The 16,522-nt window shown below is 48.9% G+C and overlaps 1 protein-coding gene across 1 annotated transcript; it reads right to left on the minus strand.

Annotated features, from left to right (window-relative positions):
• Positions 1–5,353: 5,353 nt before the first annotated feature.
• C8H9orf152 (chromosome 8 C9orf152 homolog) lies at positions 5,354–11,201 on the minus strand. The gene is made up of 2 exons (XM_019966704.2): positions 10,314–11,201; positions 5,354–6,048 (listed from the first exon to the last, which is right to left on the minus strand). Exons 1-2 carry the CDS (start codon positions 10,504–10,506, stop codon positions 5,537–5,539), a joined length of 705 nt encoding a protein of 234 aa, XP_019822263.2. The 5' UTR covers positions 10,507–11,201; the 3' UTR covers positions 5,354–5,536.
• Positions 11,202–16,522: the final 5,321 nt, after the last annotated feature.

Genomic DNA, 16,522 nt, shown 5'->3' on the forward strand with positions numbered 1-16,522 from the left:
AGCCATAGTCTGCGAAGCGGTGGTTTTCAAAATGTGTTTCCCAGTATGAGCACCACCAGGGACCTTGTTAGACATGCAGATTCTTGCCCCGCCCATTCACAGCTGCTGCTTGAGGGAGTGATGGGGTGGGGATCAGCCAGCAGTGGTTGAACAAGCTGTCCAGGTGATTCTGATGCCTGCCCATATTTGAGAAGCCCAGCTATGGGCGACAGATGCTCTTAATATTTTGATGGACTGGGCATGACTCTTTTTCTTCAGACCCTTATCTGAGACTGGCAGGAAGCTGCCCTTGAGGACTGACAAAGATTCTTTCCTTGACCAAACCCTAGCTAGGCTCCCATGGGTCCTTTCTCTCTGACTAGCCCTCAGCTTTGGCCTTTGAAGACTTGAGCCCATGTGAACATGGTTCCTAAGGCAGCATCCTCAGGGACCCAAGCCCCCCTTAAAATGCCTGTCTGAGAAATTACAATGATGCCAAAAGAATGTATTTTACTATTTTGTTACAGCCAACACCTGGAGGAAGACAGGGTCCTTGTCTCCTGATCTCTGTGGGAGGGTGGGTGCGTGCTAAGTCACCACAGTTGTGTCCAACTCTTTGCGACCCCATGGACCATAGCACGTCAGGCTCCTCTGTCCATGGGATTCTCCAGGCAAGAATACTGGAGTGGATTGCCGTGCCCTCCTCCAGGGGGATCTTCCCGATCCAGGGATTGAACCCAAGTCTCTTATGTCTCACTGCATTGGCAAGTGGGTTCTTTACTACTGCGCCACCTGGGAAGCCCATAGGAACCTGATTTTGGTAGGTGCCAGTTAGCGAACCCAGATGGGTTTTACATGGACTGATCCCACACTTCTCCTTTCTATAATTTTTCATTTTCCTGACCACTGGATCCCTACTTCCCCACCTCCCTACTTCCTCATTCTCCCCCTTAAAACACTCAGTCTTTGCTGTACAAATGGAAGCTTTCAGTGCCCTATTGCAATAGCCTACTAGTGATGAAAATCTGTGCTTAGCACTTTAACTAGCGTCCGGCTTTGTTGACCTTTGCAGGACATTCAGTATTTGTATAAAGGCCATTCCCTCTTCCCTGTCCCTGGAAGTGAGTACAAGAGAGAGGGAGGCTGGAAGTTCAAAGAGGTTTTTTTCTTTTTTAGGTTGTTCGTATTGCAAGAAAGGGGGCGGAGTGACACATTATTCCCCAATTGGATGATTGCTCAGCAAGTAGGCTTGCCCCAAGAGAAGGGGAGAGACCTCAGAGGGGAAAAAGTCAATATGGAATCCCTAAGGGGATAAGGTGTAAGGATGGTTACAGCATCTAGGTGCAGAAAATACCTCATCTGTGTCTACGAGCCTAAGTGGGCCAGCAGAGGGTAGATGAGACCTTGGCCATGGAGGGACAAAGAGATGTGGACCTCTGATGCAAGTATAGGGGTGGGTGGCTGGCTGCACCACCAAGCATAACCATTCTCAGGAGGGACCCTCCCCGCCGCCCCCCCCCGCTTCCCCCCCCCTCCCCCCGTTCCCCCCTCCCCCCGCCCCGACCCCGCTCCCCTCCAAGGCAAAGGGAGCTGTTGCAGTGGAGTTTCTCATCTGCAGGAGCCTGTGGCGGCCACCGCCTGTCCACACCAACCTGCAGACCTCGAGCTAGGTTAGTGTAAAGGTCAAGGCAAAAGAGACCCAAACTACACCACAGCCAGTCACACAAAGGGCCCTCCCTCTGTGGCCTGTGGCCTTCTACCCTAAAACCAAAAAGCTGTGCACACGGAGGCGGGGAGGGGTGTGTGGGCAAGATGACCACGCCTCTCCCTCTCACCTTAAAGGTGTAAATCAGGGCTGTGCTTGGGGGTGGGGAGTTTGGTGGGATCTGACTTGTATGGCGGTAGACTTTTACATTCGAATCGTTTGAAGTCTTAAGAACTGGGATGAAAGGGCTTTAAGGACAGGGAGTAACCTGGCGTGCTGCAGTCCATGGGGTCGCAAAGGGTCAGACAGGACTGAGCGACTGAACAACCACGGGCTAAGTTAAGGAATCAGGCTGAGCGGGCTTGAGGGGAGCCTGCCCCCTAGCGGGCATAGATTAGAATTGACTGCTAATGTGACAGATACTTCCTTCCCCACCTCCCACACTCCAGGGCCTTTTATCACCTTATTTTACAACTGGGCAATTTGCGGCTTTGAGCGTAACTGAGGTCAGGTCTACCAATGGTAAGTGCTGAGACGAGCCCAGATGCACCTGCCTCCAAGCCCCTGAAGATGGCACGTGGGCTGGAAGACTCAGTTACCCTAAGGTAAGCGACTGGAGGCAGGATTTATTGTCTCGTTTTGGAAAAACCTTCTGTCAATCTTGGGGAGAATATAGAAAAAGAAGGTTAGCTCCAGCCCTGACTGTCAAGGGAGACAAAATCAGAGTGGGTGGCCACAGCCCACAGGTCATTTGAGCCCTTTGCCACACAGGTTTGACCGCCTGTGGGTTAGGAGAAGTGGTGTGCCTATAATTGAGCAATAAAGATTGTTCTGGTCTAATGCTCCTGGCAGAAGCAGCCTTGTGGGAAAGAGTGGAAGGATTCAAAGCAAACCTTCCCCTTGCCCCTCTCCCTTCAAGCTCTACCACAGAGAACACTTAATCCTCAGCTCCTCCCCAGGAACAAGGATGACCCCATCCCAGGAGAAGGCCATGCCTCTGGGGCAAAGACGCTGTCAGCCTTGGTGGACATCAGCTGGCTCTGACTTGAACTTGCTAACATCTGGCGTTGCTTCTTGGACTTCCTCAGATAGAGGAAGAGTGTGGACTCTAGAAAATGGGCATTTGGAGGTTTGCAGTTAGGGGAGTGACCCGTGCAAAATCTTGTTCTATCTCTTGCCTCTGAGGTCTGAGACTCGACATCTGGGAGCCCCCTTCTCTCCTGGTCACTTCTCTTCAGTTCCCTCACTGTCTCCTCCTCCCTCTACCCCACTTCTGAGTAAGGATTGGAAAAATCCTTAGAGATTTTTCAACTAAGTGCATTGGGAGTTTTCATTCTGGCCCTCATTCTGGATCCTGTCTTCTCTCTACAGTCCGCATAGGTGTGCCTTTCTCATTCGAAGCATGTCTACATACTCATGACACTTCAGTTCTTATGTCTAGCCCAGAAATCTAGCCTCATTTATATACTTGCCTATTTGATATTTTCATCTGTGTGTCTCTAAGCATCTCTAACTCAGTATCCTTCAAATTTAGCTGGTAATTCTTCAGTAAGTCCTACTGATTCTATCTCCAAAATATATTTATGTCAAATGTGTCTACTTTCATTTGCTTTCTCTGCTCCCACTCATGCTTTACCTAACAGTGTCTTTCCACTGAACTTGCCCTGGTCATTCTTTTCCCTGACATTGCTCTTTAGCATGACCATCAACTCATTCTCCACGAACAACCAGAGTCATCTGGTTAAACTGCAGGTCAAATCATTTTAGTCTTATTTGTAAATCCCTTAATAGCTACTTACTATATTAAAAATAATTGATTGTATCTAATATTGTGACCTAGCCACTCTCGGAGAAGGCAATGGCACCCCACTCCAGTACTCTTGCCTGGAAAATCCCATGGACGGAGGAGCCTGGAAGGCTGCAGTCCATGGGGTCGCTAAGGGTTGGACACGACTGAGCGACTTCACTTTCACTTTTCACTTTCATGCTTTGGAGAAGGAAATGGCAACCCACTCCAATGATCTTGCCTGGAGAATCCCAGGGACGGGGGAGCCTGGTGGGCTGCTGTCTATGGGGTTGCACAGAGTCGGACACGCCTGAAGCGACTTAGCAGCAGCAGCCCCTCTCTACCAGTATTAGTCATTACTTTTGTTCATCCATATTTCTATTCTTTCTCTCCTTGCAGGCACATGGAATGATTGCATTTCCTTTATACCCATGAAGTGGAAATATGTCTGTGTTACTTGTTTTGGACAATGAAACATAAGCAAAGTGGTTTGAGAGCTGGTTCCTGACTCTTTAATACACTTTCTTCTGCTACAGTAATTAGGGAAACCAGTGTTGATAAGGTGGTGCCACAAGATTGAAGAAGCTTGAATTAGTAGTAGTACTTGTAGGAGAGCTGGGCTGGAAGTTTGCCCATATCCACAGTGAGATGTCTATGAGTGAACAAAAAGTAAGCTTGTATGGTGAGATTTGGAGCTTGTTTGTTACTCAGCAAAACATATCCTATCCTGATTACCATGGTAGAAAGAGGACTGACTTGTGGGAAGCCTCTGTAAAATAAAAGCAAAGGATAAAGTTGTTTTGTTTTCAGCAAAATGTCTTGTTTTTTATTAGACTGTAAAAAACTAACAACTGATGCATTAATTATTCACAAAAGGAATCAAAAGGAATCCCCAGGTTGGAGGGAGTTTCAGGGTGGCTCAAGGAGAAGGCACATATGTGTTTTTGAGAGAAAATGACACTCCTAGCTAACAACTCTCCATGTGGATGGGCAAGACTGAAGCACCACGGGGAAAAAGGAAGATGTGGGTGAAACTTTACAGAGAGAGAAGCTAGCGTGAGGAAAAGTCACCTTAGGTGTGTTTAAGTGTGTTGATTAAAGTTAACCAGGTAAGATGCTTTCTTCCCCACTAACCAAGTAACAGTTGCTTCACTTTGGTTTAAAATATACCAGGAAGGATCTGAATGATTCAAATGTGGCTGAAAGGGAGCAGTTTTTGAGGAACATATACTTTTCCAAGCAGGAACATTGCTTTGTTTTCTTCTCTGAGGCTTCTGTTACTATATATCTTCAGTGATGGGCAATGTTTAATTTGGAGAGAGAGATTGAGGGAGGGAAGGAGAGAGACGACAAATAGGAAAGAAGAAAGGATGGAGGGAGAAGGGGAAAGGAAATAAATCTATAATGAGGCTGGAATGTGCAGTCTCAATGAGGGGGGAGAGAAGACCAACTCTTCCTAAAGACCCTTAAACACACAGAACAGCAGGTAGCGTTGTCTTGACGCTTTTTACCCAGGGTGACTATATTCTGGGAGGCTGGGGCTGAAATGCTGTGGTCACTATGAATGAAGGGAGTGACTTCTAAGTGTGCTGGCCTCCAGGCATAGCAACCAGAAGGAGACAGTTCTCAGAGCTCCTCTTCTCCAGGACATGTGAGGAATCCTCAGAAAGTACTGAAAACATGGTTGCCCACGCCTGTTGACTCCAGGGCACTGCTGAGGTTTCCATTGATTAGGGTCTCTGTTTTATGTTTCAGAAATCTCTAGATCCAGGGACCGAGCTGATGTCCACAGCACTGTCTTCTTATATGAGCAGAATGGGGCTGTGTTGATGGGTCAACACCCTTTCATCCTGAGCTGTGAGCAGTCTGGTCTGGGCAGTCTCTTTTTCTTTTTTTTGAGGCACAAGACCCTGTGCCCACTGTGAAGTTCATTTCCCACAGTCTGACCCACAACTGACGTCGTTCGGCTCTGCTCACAGCTCCAGGCCTCATTTGTGCCTCTGCCTCCCAGGTTCCTTGATGAGGCCATACGTGGCCTCAAAGTGGAGGCCTCTGAGTAGAGAGCTTCAGACTGGACCATATAAGCCCAGGTTCCGGGCGGCCTGGGAGATCCTGGGAGTTTTCCTCTGGGGAAATGGATAGTGAGCTGGTTTTCCAGCTCGGTGTGGCCTCTTTATGGCAGGAGGGCCCTGAGTGCCCACGTGGAAGCCAGATCCCACTGTCTTTGTCTGTGACTCGTCTGCTTGGCACTCAGGCTGGGCTGTTTCTGGGATGGTGGTTTCTTGCTGAGTCATCTGAGTGTCTTCAAACAAGCCTGGGAGCCTTGGCTCAGACCCCGTGAACTTGTCCTTGTGTCTTACGTGGAGACTGGTTCCCTGGCGGAAGGTTTGGACCAGGCGGTGCATCTCTAGGTGTGTGTGCCACGGAGACTCAGGGGTCTGGAGACAGCCCCTGTCATCCTCCTCCAGCATCTCCTCTGCCTCAGGAGCCGCCTCTTCCGGGGTCAGGGAATGCCTTCTCTCCTTGTTAATCCAAACAGCACTGACCATGGACTCGGCTGGGGCGGGCAGGTTCCCCCCTGAGAAAGCAAGGCGCCGACAGGTCACCGCTGGAAGGTACACGGGCAGCCCTCAGTTGGGGGGTTCTCAGAGCTTTCAAGCTGAGAAGGTCCATGCCCAGGACATCAAGGAGGCCAGATCCCCAGTGCATGCGCTATCTCTAACACACACCCATTCACGCACGATTATTCATTCAGTCCATTATTAAGTATTTATAATGTGCCAGGCTGAGACAAAATCTACCCCTTCATGATATGGCCTAGTGAAGTAGAAAGTGAAAGTGTTAGTCGCAGAGTCGTGTCCGACTCTTTGTGACCCCATGGACCATAGCCCACCAGGCTCCTCTGTGCGTGGGATTTCCCAGGCAGAAATACTGGAGTGGGTTGCCATTCCCTTCTCCAGGGGATCTTCCCAACCCAGGGACCCACCCTTTCACTTTCTACTCCACTAGACCACGTCATAAAGGGGTCGTTTTTGTCTCAGTGTTCATTACTGTGTTCCCAAGTCCTGGAATAAACAATGGAGTAGAAAAGGAATAAGCAAACAAACTATGGTAATAAAAGTCCCAAGGGTAAGCAGTGCTGTGGAAGAAAATTCAAGAATGAGAGTTTAATAATAGACTTCAGTCTTGGCGGTGAGGGAGTGAACCCTAGGGAGAGCTGGGAAGGTCACAGTTGAGGCTGAAAGAACAACCAGGAGCAAGGGCGTGCACATGTCCACCCACAGGTGTGATTCATATACACTGGCCAGTGGAAAGGGGTTATTCTTTGGTGTTATGGGGTTCTGATGGTGGGTTTAGCATCCAAGGCAGAGGAGGAGGGGCTGTGCTTGAAGCAGCTCCTTTCGGAGGACTGGTCTTTATCTTTTATCTTATAGCCGCTGTCCTGGAAACATGTTTGCAGCCCCGTCGGCTCTCCTGCCTCTGTTCCTTCTCAGGGGCATCTTTTTACCACCTTGTGGAACGTGGAGTTTCTTGTCAACGCTTGGTGGTGGCGAGGGTTGGAGGAATGACTGAATGTCATTTTCCTATAGAAAGGAGGCCTGTGACAAGCCTGGAATTGCCTCTGAAATGTCAACAAAGCACCCTTGAGCATTCTGATATTTGTCACTGCAGAAGGCCCTGCAGGTGACAGCGTCCACAGTGGGAATAGAGAGATGCTGCTAAAGGAGTAAAGCCAGGAGGAGCCTGGAACTCCAGTGCTCGGGATCCAAAACACCTGCCATTTCTAGAACCTGAATACATCCCATAATGTTAAGAGGAAAGCTCATTCCAGAGCCTTCCTGCCATTAATCAGCTCCCAGAATACCTGCCTCTCCGGATACAATGCCGTGTCTTGAGATGCTGAAATCTAGTTTTAGTGGGAGCCGGTCTCGATAACCACTCTGTCTTCCTGGGTCTCAGATGTGCTGGACACAGAGGACTCCTGTCTTCTAAATTCCCTCTACGTGCTTGGCTTCATGGCATTAATATTTCCTGGTTTTCTCCTCCATGTAAGAAAAATAAATTGTGGCAAGACCCATACAACATAAAACTTACCACATTTAGCCATTTTGAAGTGTATTGTTCAGTAGTGTTAAGTCCAGTCACATGGTTGTACAACTGATCTCAAGGACTTTTTCATCTTCCCAGACTGACACTATACCCATTAAACAATTCTTCATCTCCTCCACCCCCACTGTGGCAACTACCATTTTACTTACTGTCTCTGGTTTGATAACTCCATGTACCTCATATGAGTAAATCACTACAGCGTTTGTCTTTTTGTGGCTTATTTCGCTTAGCATAATATCCTCAAGATTCATCTGGGTTCATCCAAGATTCAGCATGTATGAATTTCCTTTTTCAGGCTGGTATTCATCTGCTACTATTTCAACTGCTGTCCTCTCTGACTTTTCTTCCTCTGCTTGTGCCTTCAATAATTTAGCGTTCTGTACCTCTAATTGTCCTCCCAGCCTCCTATCAGTTTATGGATTGGTCCCCCACAATTTTATCCATGCCTGCGACTTCCAATAATTTGTTGATGACCCCAAACCTATATCTCCAGCCCAAATTACTCTCCCGAGATCCAGGCTGGTTGGAAGCTTTACAGATAATTCCCTCAAATGCAGCTTGTTTAAAAAATTTTTATTTGGACTGTGCCGGGTCCTAATTGTTGCACATGGAATCTTTAGTTGTGGCATGCGGGATTTTTAGTTATGGCGTGTGGGATGTATTTCCCTGATCAGGGATTGAACCCAGGCTTCTGGTGTTGGGAGTCATAGCCACTGGCCCATGAGGGAAGTCCTCGAATGTAGCATATTCACAAGTTCATCTCTCTCTATCAGAAATATTTTTCTCCTATATTCCCTATCTCACTGGGTGGTATCACCATGCCCCTATGGCTAACATGCAGGCGGAATTGCTTTTTTGCCTCTACCACTTTTTCACTTCATTTTTATAATCTGAAAGTGAATGTCGCTCAGATTCTCTACTGTCTGAGCCACCAGGGAATCTGCCTGCGATGCAGGGGACTCGGTTTCAGTCCCTGGGTCAGAAGATCCCCTGGAGAAGGAAATGGCAACCCAGTCCAGTATTGTTGACTGGAGAATTCCATGGGCAGAGGAGCCTGGCGGGCTACAGTCCATGGAATCGTAAAGTGCTGGACATGACTGAGCAGCTAACATTTTCACAGTTTGTAATCGGACTCTGATTTCTCCCTGGAGAACCACCTTAATCCTCACTCCCAGTCCAAGTGCTTCAAGTGTCCTTCCAACTCAGTCTCGTATGACCTAGTGACCTGGTCCTTAGCCGATCAACACAGAAAGTCTCAAGGAGCTTTGTCCATATTCATTTGTTTCGTTCCCACCACAATCTTATACTTTGGGGACTATAGTTATTCCCGATTGACAGATGAGGGAACTGAGTCACAGAGGAATTTATGGGATTTGTTCAAAGCCGCGCAGAGCCAGTCAGTGGCAAAGCTGGGGCTCAGGCTGTCCTTCAGTGACCAATATGGGGACATCCCGTCAGACAGCACACCGTTTCTCACAGCTAGAGCAGGAATGTGAACTTGTAGACTGCTGTGAAAGAAGTACCCCGAAAGACCCTGACCGAGCCTGTGGGTCAGAAGCCTTCCCTGGGGAAGCAGTGACTGAGCACTCCCCCTTGCCTTAACCTGTCCTAACTCATGACATGGTAACTCATCACGTGGTGATGATGGAGGCAGGAGCTCTGAATTACAGGATGCAGGAGAAGGGGCCAGCAGGGAAGGTTGGGGCAGGGGTGGTAAATGCTATGCGGTGTGCTGAGTTTGTGATGTCTTTGGGACATGCACATCATATAGTTTTGTGAGTCGGAATCACAGGTGTGTTAAATCAGCTTTCACTTGATACAGGTTTAATGAATGTTTGTTGAGTGAGTGAGTGAATAAACACCCTTGAGGATGGGAAAGCTTTAGGAAACTGTCAGCTCTCCCTGCACAGATGGGGGTGCTATTTGGCTGTGCCAGGTCAGTGCAGACAGATCCCACTGGTTGGCCCAAGTCACACGAGAGGGGCGCTTTTAGCCCATGGCAGCACACTTCCTGTCACTTCCCAGGCAGTGAAGTCCCTCTGGCCCCTGATTCCCTCCCAGCCCAGCCTAGAGCAGGGTGGGCTCCCAGGGACTGTGAACGATATAAACAACCACGGAAATTCCCCGGGGCAGACTACACCTCTCAGAGGGTCTTCCTACTTCTCTTAACTGGTTCCTCTGGGTTTAGAGGATGAGGGGCTGAGATTTGAGTCTTGTGCTCCTAACTTCCTCCTGGAATAAATTTGAGTTCCTAATGGAAGGGAGGCTTCTCCCCTGAAGGAGGGGCTTCTATATCTCAGTGCTTCTCCAGCTGGTGGGTGAGCCTGGGTGCCTCCTGGGTCCCTGGGCCCTGTGTTTCCTTTGGCTGATGCCCATGCTGTTGGAAATATCACGTGTTCTCTCTCCAGAGCCCATTGCCCTGGTTTGCAGGAGGTGCCTGAGTGAGACCCAGCCAGGAAGCACAGCTCCCATCTCCCCACGTGGCCTAGCAGTGGGGCCAAGCCCGGCTCACCAGGCAGACCAGTTCAGCAAGATTAGAATCTAAGAGCAGAGGCCAGGAATGGAGCCCCCTGCCTCAGCTGGTACCCAAACCAGCCCCTCTGTTCTGACCCTGTCTCCCCGCGTTTGTCCACCGGGAGGGCCTGCAGAGGCCTGGCCCTGCGCTGCCCACAGCTCTGCCACCCGTTCTGCCCACAGCCAGGTCCTCTACCCTCAGCACCTGCCCAGCCCTACCTTTCGGGAGCACCACGACGTGGGCCTGGGCCCTCTGCTTCCGTCTCAGGCCTTCATACTGGGCTCGCAGGAGCTGGATGTTAAGCAGGGGCCCTTTCCGGGGGGCCGGAGGCCCGGAGCCCTCAGCCATGTAGCAAGAGCCCAGCTGCCAGAAGTGGGGCAGGGCGGGGCACGGGCAGGGCAACCCCTTCATCCGGATCTGGGAGGAAAGCAAACACGGATGGGCGGGGCGAGGGGGTGGTGGGGCTCAGGGAAGTGAGGAGGAAGGTAGCCAGATCCCGTGGAGAGCAAGGTAGGGAGAGTGAGAAATGGAGGAGGGGAGGTGGGGTGGAAAGGGCCGGTCGGGGGGCAGGGGGCTGCAAGAGGGAAATTGAGGGAGAGGGAAGGGAAGGAGGGGGTCCAAAGAGGGGATACAGAATGGAGGAAGAAGGTGACAGCAGAGATGGACGGCGGAGAAGCGTGAGGACTGGAGGGCAGCAGGAGGAGGAAGAGGGCAAGGAGCAAATAGAAGTGAGAAACTGAGGAGCTGGGGGCAGGGCGAAAGGCAAGCCCAGCTGCTCAGATCCTTTTAGCGTCCAGGGGATGTCCTGCTCCAGGTCCTTCGCTGCTTGATCCTAAAGTGCAAAATCCAGGAGCTCCCATGACACCTCCTGTTTCCTGGCAGAGCTGGAGCTAAGTGCTGAGGGAGGCCAGGTGCCCAACTTGGCTCACGCCTCTCGGACTGGACTGCGGATGCTTGTCAGCAAACCTGCCCGTTTGGTTGGCAGTTGGCGAAGGAGCTGGTGCCCAGGGGATATGCACCAGCATTGGGCAGAGGGAGACCGACCCAGCAGCAAGGTACCCCTGAGACCTCCACTCACCCCCACGGTGTGCAACCCGGGAGAAAGCCCAGCCCCAGCGAGCCGTGGCCTCCAGCCAGCCCCACCCCCTTTGACATTCAGTGTAGCCTCTGTGGTCTCAGCATTTCCCAACCAGTCAGGTTGGTGTTTGTCTTACCCACAGCTGGGTGCACCCTCCCCCTCTGCTTGGCAGCCCCACCGTGCCTACATCCTGTTTGAATCCTAAACTCTGTCTCTCTTTCACACACATCAGCTTTGATCTATCCTGGGCTGCATTTGACCGATAAAGCTTTCTATCTTCTCCTAACACAGTTACCCAAAGTATTTGCAGAGGCAGTGGAAACAGTAGCAGCTGAATTTAGAGACATTTTGGAAAGCAGTGGGATGGTATTTAGCCATAGGACATTGGACAAGAGATGGAGCGTAAATCTTTGTTAGGTGATATATGCCATATGGGCTTCCTAGGTGGTGCTAGTGGTAAAGAACCCGCCTGCCAGTGCAGGAGACATAAGAGATGCAGGTTCAAGCCCTGGGTTGGGAAGATCCCCTTGAGAAGGGAATGGCAGCCCAGTCCAGTATTCTCGCCTGGAGAATCCCAAGGACAGAGGAGCCTGGCAGGCTACAGTCCATGGGGCCACCAAGAGTCAGACACGATGGAGGTACGCACACAGCACACACATGCCATACGCATGTAGGCTGTATGCTGTGTTGGGTAGTGTGTGCTGCTGTAATAAGGTACCACGGGCTGGCGTCAACAGCAAGAATTCATTGTCCCACAGGTCTGAAGGCCGCAAGTCCAAGATCAAGGTGTCAGCAAGGTTGGTTCCTTCTGGGATCTGAGAGGGAATCTGTTCCATGCCTCTCATTTTGCTTCTGGTGGTTTGCTGGCAGCCTGGGGCATTTCCTGGCTTGTAAAAGCATCACCTGACCTTGGCCTTTGTAGTCACATGATGTATGTGTGTCTCTGAGTCCAACTTACCCTTTGTATAAGGACACGAGTCCTACTGGATTAGGACCCATGCTAACGACCTCATCTTAAGTCAGCCTTTCTATCTGCCATGATCCAGTTGCCAGATAAGGTCACAGTCTGAGGTACTAGTTAGGACTTCAACATCTGGATTTGGGGGTCACACTTTAACTGCTACCAGGTAGAGAAGTGGTAGACCCGTCATGGAGATGGCACAGGAGAGGAGCAGATTGGGGCGATGGAGAGGAAGAGGGATTTGTTTTAGATGTGATATTTGACGTGCCTCTGGTCGTTGAGTCATCAGGAGGGAGCTGGAAGCTTGGTAGGGAGATGCAGATGTCATCATTTGTGAAAAAGATACAGTTCATTATTGGAAAAGTTTTATCATTAGACAGTCATGCATACAGGGGATTGAGAGATGGTCTAAAGTTGCTTTCTTTTCCCTTTCAGTCCCCGCTAGCTTGTTCAAGTTCATGTTTGATGGGTAGGAGAGAGGTCTCTCCTGTGCACTTCTGCCTTCTTCTTTTCTCTTGTCCCAGTGTCTAACTTCTTTGTCTTGGCTTCTGGTCTGTCATTACGTTCTAGCTATTGAGAGAGGGGATGAATGGTCTAGGCTAGTGTAGCTTCTACAAGATTACATTTTAACATAATTTCTGTGCTACTCTTTTGTTTAAATGGTCTCACTGTCTTTCCCTCACCTCCTCAAGACCTCCACAATTATCCTGGCTTGGGTTGAGGAGGGCTCCATCAATGGGAGAGTATATACTCCAGGAAGAGGGTTATGAAGGTGAAAATGTTCACCCTACCTCCTAAGAATGGAAGTCTTCAGCTCATATGTGGCAGCTGAAGTCTTAGGATTGAATGAAATTTCCAATTTAGGAGGCTATTTCAAGATACCAAGCTCTGGGAAGACCAATATTTAAGGGGCAGGTAGAAGTAAAAAGGTAATGTTGAAAAACATAAAAAGTGAAATCAAAACGATGGGAGAGAAAACAGTGAAGAGGGGCATCCCAGATTTCCAGGAGGGAAAGAAATGTCACCAAAGAGCCAGGGTGGCAAAACTGGGGAGACAGAGTCTCCTGATCTCCCTTCCGGCCCTGTAGAATAGCACCTGAGAAATATGTGCAGAAGACTGGTTCTCAGTCTGGTTACACATTAAAATCACCTTGGGAGGTCTTTTTTTTTTTTTTTAATATTTATTTGTTTAGCTGTGCTGGGTCTTAGTTGCGACATGCAGAATCCTCGATCTTTCTTGTGGCCTGTGAGATCTAGTTCCCTGATCAGGGATCGAACCCGGCCCCCTGCCTTGGGAGGTTGGAGTCTTAGCCACTGGACCACCAGGGAAGTCCCAAAACCACCTTGGGAGGTTTTTTTTTTTTTTTTTTAAACATTCATTTATTTATTTGGTGGCATTGGGTCTTTCGCTGTGGCACACAGACTGTCTAGGTGAGGCGTGCAGCCTCCAGAGTGCACGGGCTCAGTAGTTACAGCGTGCAGGCTTAGTTTCTCTATGGAATGTGAGAACTTAGCTCCCCGACCAGGGATCGAACCTGAATCCTCAGCATTGCAAAGAGGATTCTTAACCACTGGACCACCAGGGAAGTCCCCCACCCTGGAAGTTAAAAAAAAACACCCATGCTGCAGTGCCTCCCCTAAATATTCTGATTCACCTAGTCTGGGGTGGTGTCTGGATACTGGTGTGTGTCTAAAATTCTCCACTGCTCTGGAGAGTTAACTGCCCAGACTCTCGAGTCTCTGGGTTATTGGTTGAGAGACAGTGGTGGGAAATAGCCCAAGCTTCTTCATTCCTTTTTTTTTTAATCAGGGAGCCTCTCTAGCAGCAGCTTCCCTGGTGGCTCAGATGGTAAAGAATCTGCCCACAGTGTAGGAGATTCAAGAGACTCAGGTTCAATCCCTGGGTCAGGAAGATCCCCTGGAGAAGGAAATGGCACTTTTCCTTCTCAGCAAATGGAATCCACTTCAGGATTCTTGCCTGAAGAATTCCATGGACAGAGGAGCCTGGTGGGTTATACAATCCATAGGGTCGCGAAGAGTAAGACATGACTGAGCGACCAATACTTTTCCTTTCTCTACTTGGAGTTGAAAATAATACGGGCCCCTCCATTCTAGTCCAGCTGCATCTGCCATAAAATTGGACTCCATTTCTACTGCATTTGACATCTGTCAGTCTTCATCTTTTAATAGTAACTGTTATCCTTTTCTCTGGTTCAATCTTTGTAGGTATTCTAACGGGAATTAGGAGAGGCTACCAGCTGCTGGCTGCTTGCCTGTTAGAAGCTTAAATTCTTTCCTTAATTCATATGGTTCCTCTCTCTCTTTTAATACCCAAATCTTTCATCTATTTAGAATTGATTTTAGTATTAGAGTTTTAGATAAAGCATGAATCTAGCTATTTTTTCCTCCAAATAATTGCCCTGTTGCAGAGTACCACTTATTGAATAAATTTCCCTTTCCCTATGATTTGCAATAACAGTAATAATAGTGTAAGAAAAAAAAATTGGCAATGGTATCCCATCCCAGAGAGTCCTCTGAAATAAATAAAAAGTATGATTGAGCTGTAGCCCTTCTTGAAAAATGATGACAGCTACCACTGGAAGGACATGATTTATTATACGGGTGGACTCACCAGCAGAGCAAGAAAAAAGCTTGCTTAGGGTTCAAGACACCAGAGAGGGATGAGATGCCCTGTTATTTTAAAAAAATATTTTCTCTTTTCCATATGGTTTAGACTGTAGTGAAGCTGAAAATGAAAGTCCGTGTTGAGAGATAAGCATGTGTGTAATCTAACAAGGTCACTGATGAAAGGAACCGCTTTCCCTGGGGCTCTCAGGAAAGCTTAGAGTAAAGGAAATGAGACCTAGAGGATCCAAGTCCACTCCAGTTCAAAGGGCCCAGCCCCTCTATAAGACATGGATGACAAAGGTGTCACTTATCACTAGAATACTATCCCAGAGAGAATCTCTCAGACCAGAGGCACTATAAAGGCCAGCCAAGGTGGGTGGAGATTCAGAGACTTGAAGAAGAAGCCCACAGGGGAGGTGGTTTGTGAGCCAAAGGCCAGGAGAGCCAGGTATGTGTAGGGGTGGGTGGTCAACAGGAGTGGATTCCATCTTGGTGCAGGACTTAAGTCCTTTCCCCTAGAGACTCTAGGAAAAGCTTAAGATACCCTGATCTTTAGTTGTTCCTCTTCTCTGTACTAATTTCACTCTAAAACTATCCCACCCCACAGCTTGGTGATGTAGCCTTAGACCAAAAGGACAAGATGGCGATGGATAGGATCCTCCCTGGGTATCTTCTTGCTGGTTCCAGTGAGAAGGGGGCTCAGCCTGATCGCTTTTGGTGAATGATGCCAGATTCGTGATCTCCAAAGAAGAAGCTTTAGCTTTGGGACCAGGACCAGACTTGATCACTCAAGAGCTTTTGTGTAGCAGAGCTTTATTAAAGTATAAAAAGGGAGAGAGAAAGCTTCTGACATAGACATCAGAAGGGGGACAGAGCGTGCCCCCTCACTAGTCTTAGCAAGGGAGCTATATACTTTTAAAATTGGTTATTACAGTAAATCAAAAGAATGTCTCAAGGTTGTAAAGGTCTTACTAGACAGACTCCCACAATTTACATTTAAGATGACAGGATTAGAACTAACAATAGAAAGATCTTACCAGACCCACTCCCTGTCTGACTTTTTTCGAGCCCATGGACTGTACATGGAATTCTCCAGGCCAGAATACTGGAGTGGGTAGCCTTTCCCTTCTCCAGGGCATCTTCCCAACCCAGGGATTAGAACCCAGGTCTTCTACATTGCAGGTGGAATCTTTATCAGCTGTGCCACAAGGGAAGCCCACTCCCATAGTATACATTTTAAGGTAACAGGATTATTTAAGAAGGTTCTCAAGAAAAAGAAACAAGTCCTCAGGCAGGATACATTGTTATATAGTCTTTCAGTTCAGTTCAGTTCAGTTCAGTCGCTCAGTCCTGTCCAACTCTTTTCGACCCCATGAATTGCAGCATGCCAGGCTGCAGTCCATGGGGTCGCTAAGAGTCAGACACGACTGAGCGACTTCACTTTCACTTTTTCACTTTCGTGCATTGGAGAAGGAAATGGCAACCCACTCCAGTGTTCTTGCCTGGAGAATCCCAGGGACGGGGGAGCCTGGTGGGCTGACGTCTATGGGGTCACACAGAGTCGGACACGACTGAAGTGACTTAGCAGTAGCAGTAGCAGGCCTCCCTGTCCATCACCAACTCCTGGAGTTCATTCAAACTCATGTCCATCGAGTCAGTGATGCCATCCAGCCATCTCATCCTCTGTCATCCCCTTCTCCTCCTGCCCCCAACCCCTTCAAGCATCAGAGTCTTTTCCAATGAGTCAACTCTTCGCATGA

Source organism: Bos indicus, chromosome 8 (genome assembly GCF_029378745.1).
Source record: "Bos indicus isolate NIAB-ARS_2022 breed Sahiwal x Tharparkar chromosome 8, NIAB-ARS_B.indTharparkar_mat_pri_1.0, whole genome shotgun sequence".
Lineage (NCBI taxonomy): Eukaryota > Metazoa > Chordata > Mammalia > Artiodactyla > Bovidae > Bos > Bos indicus.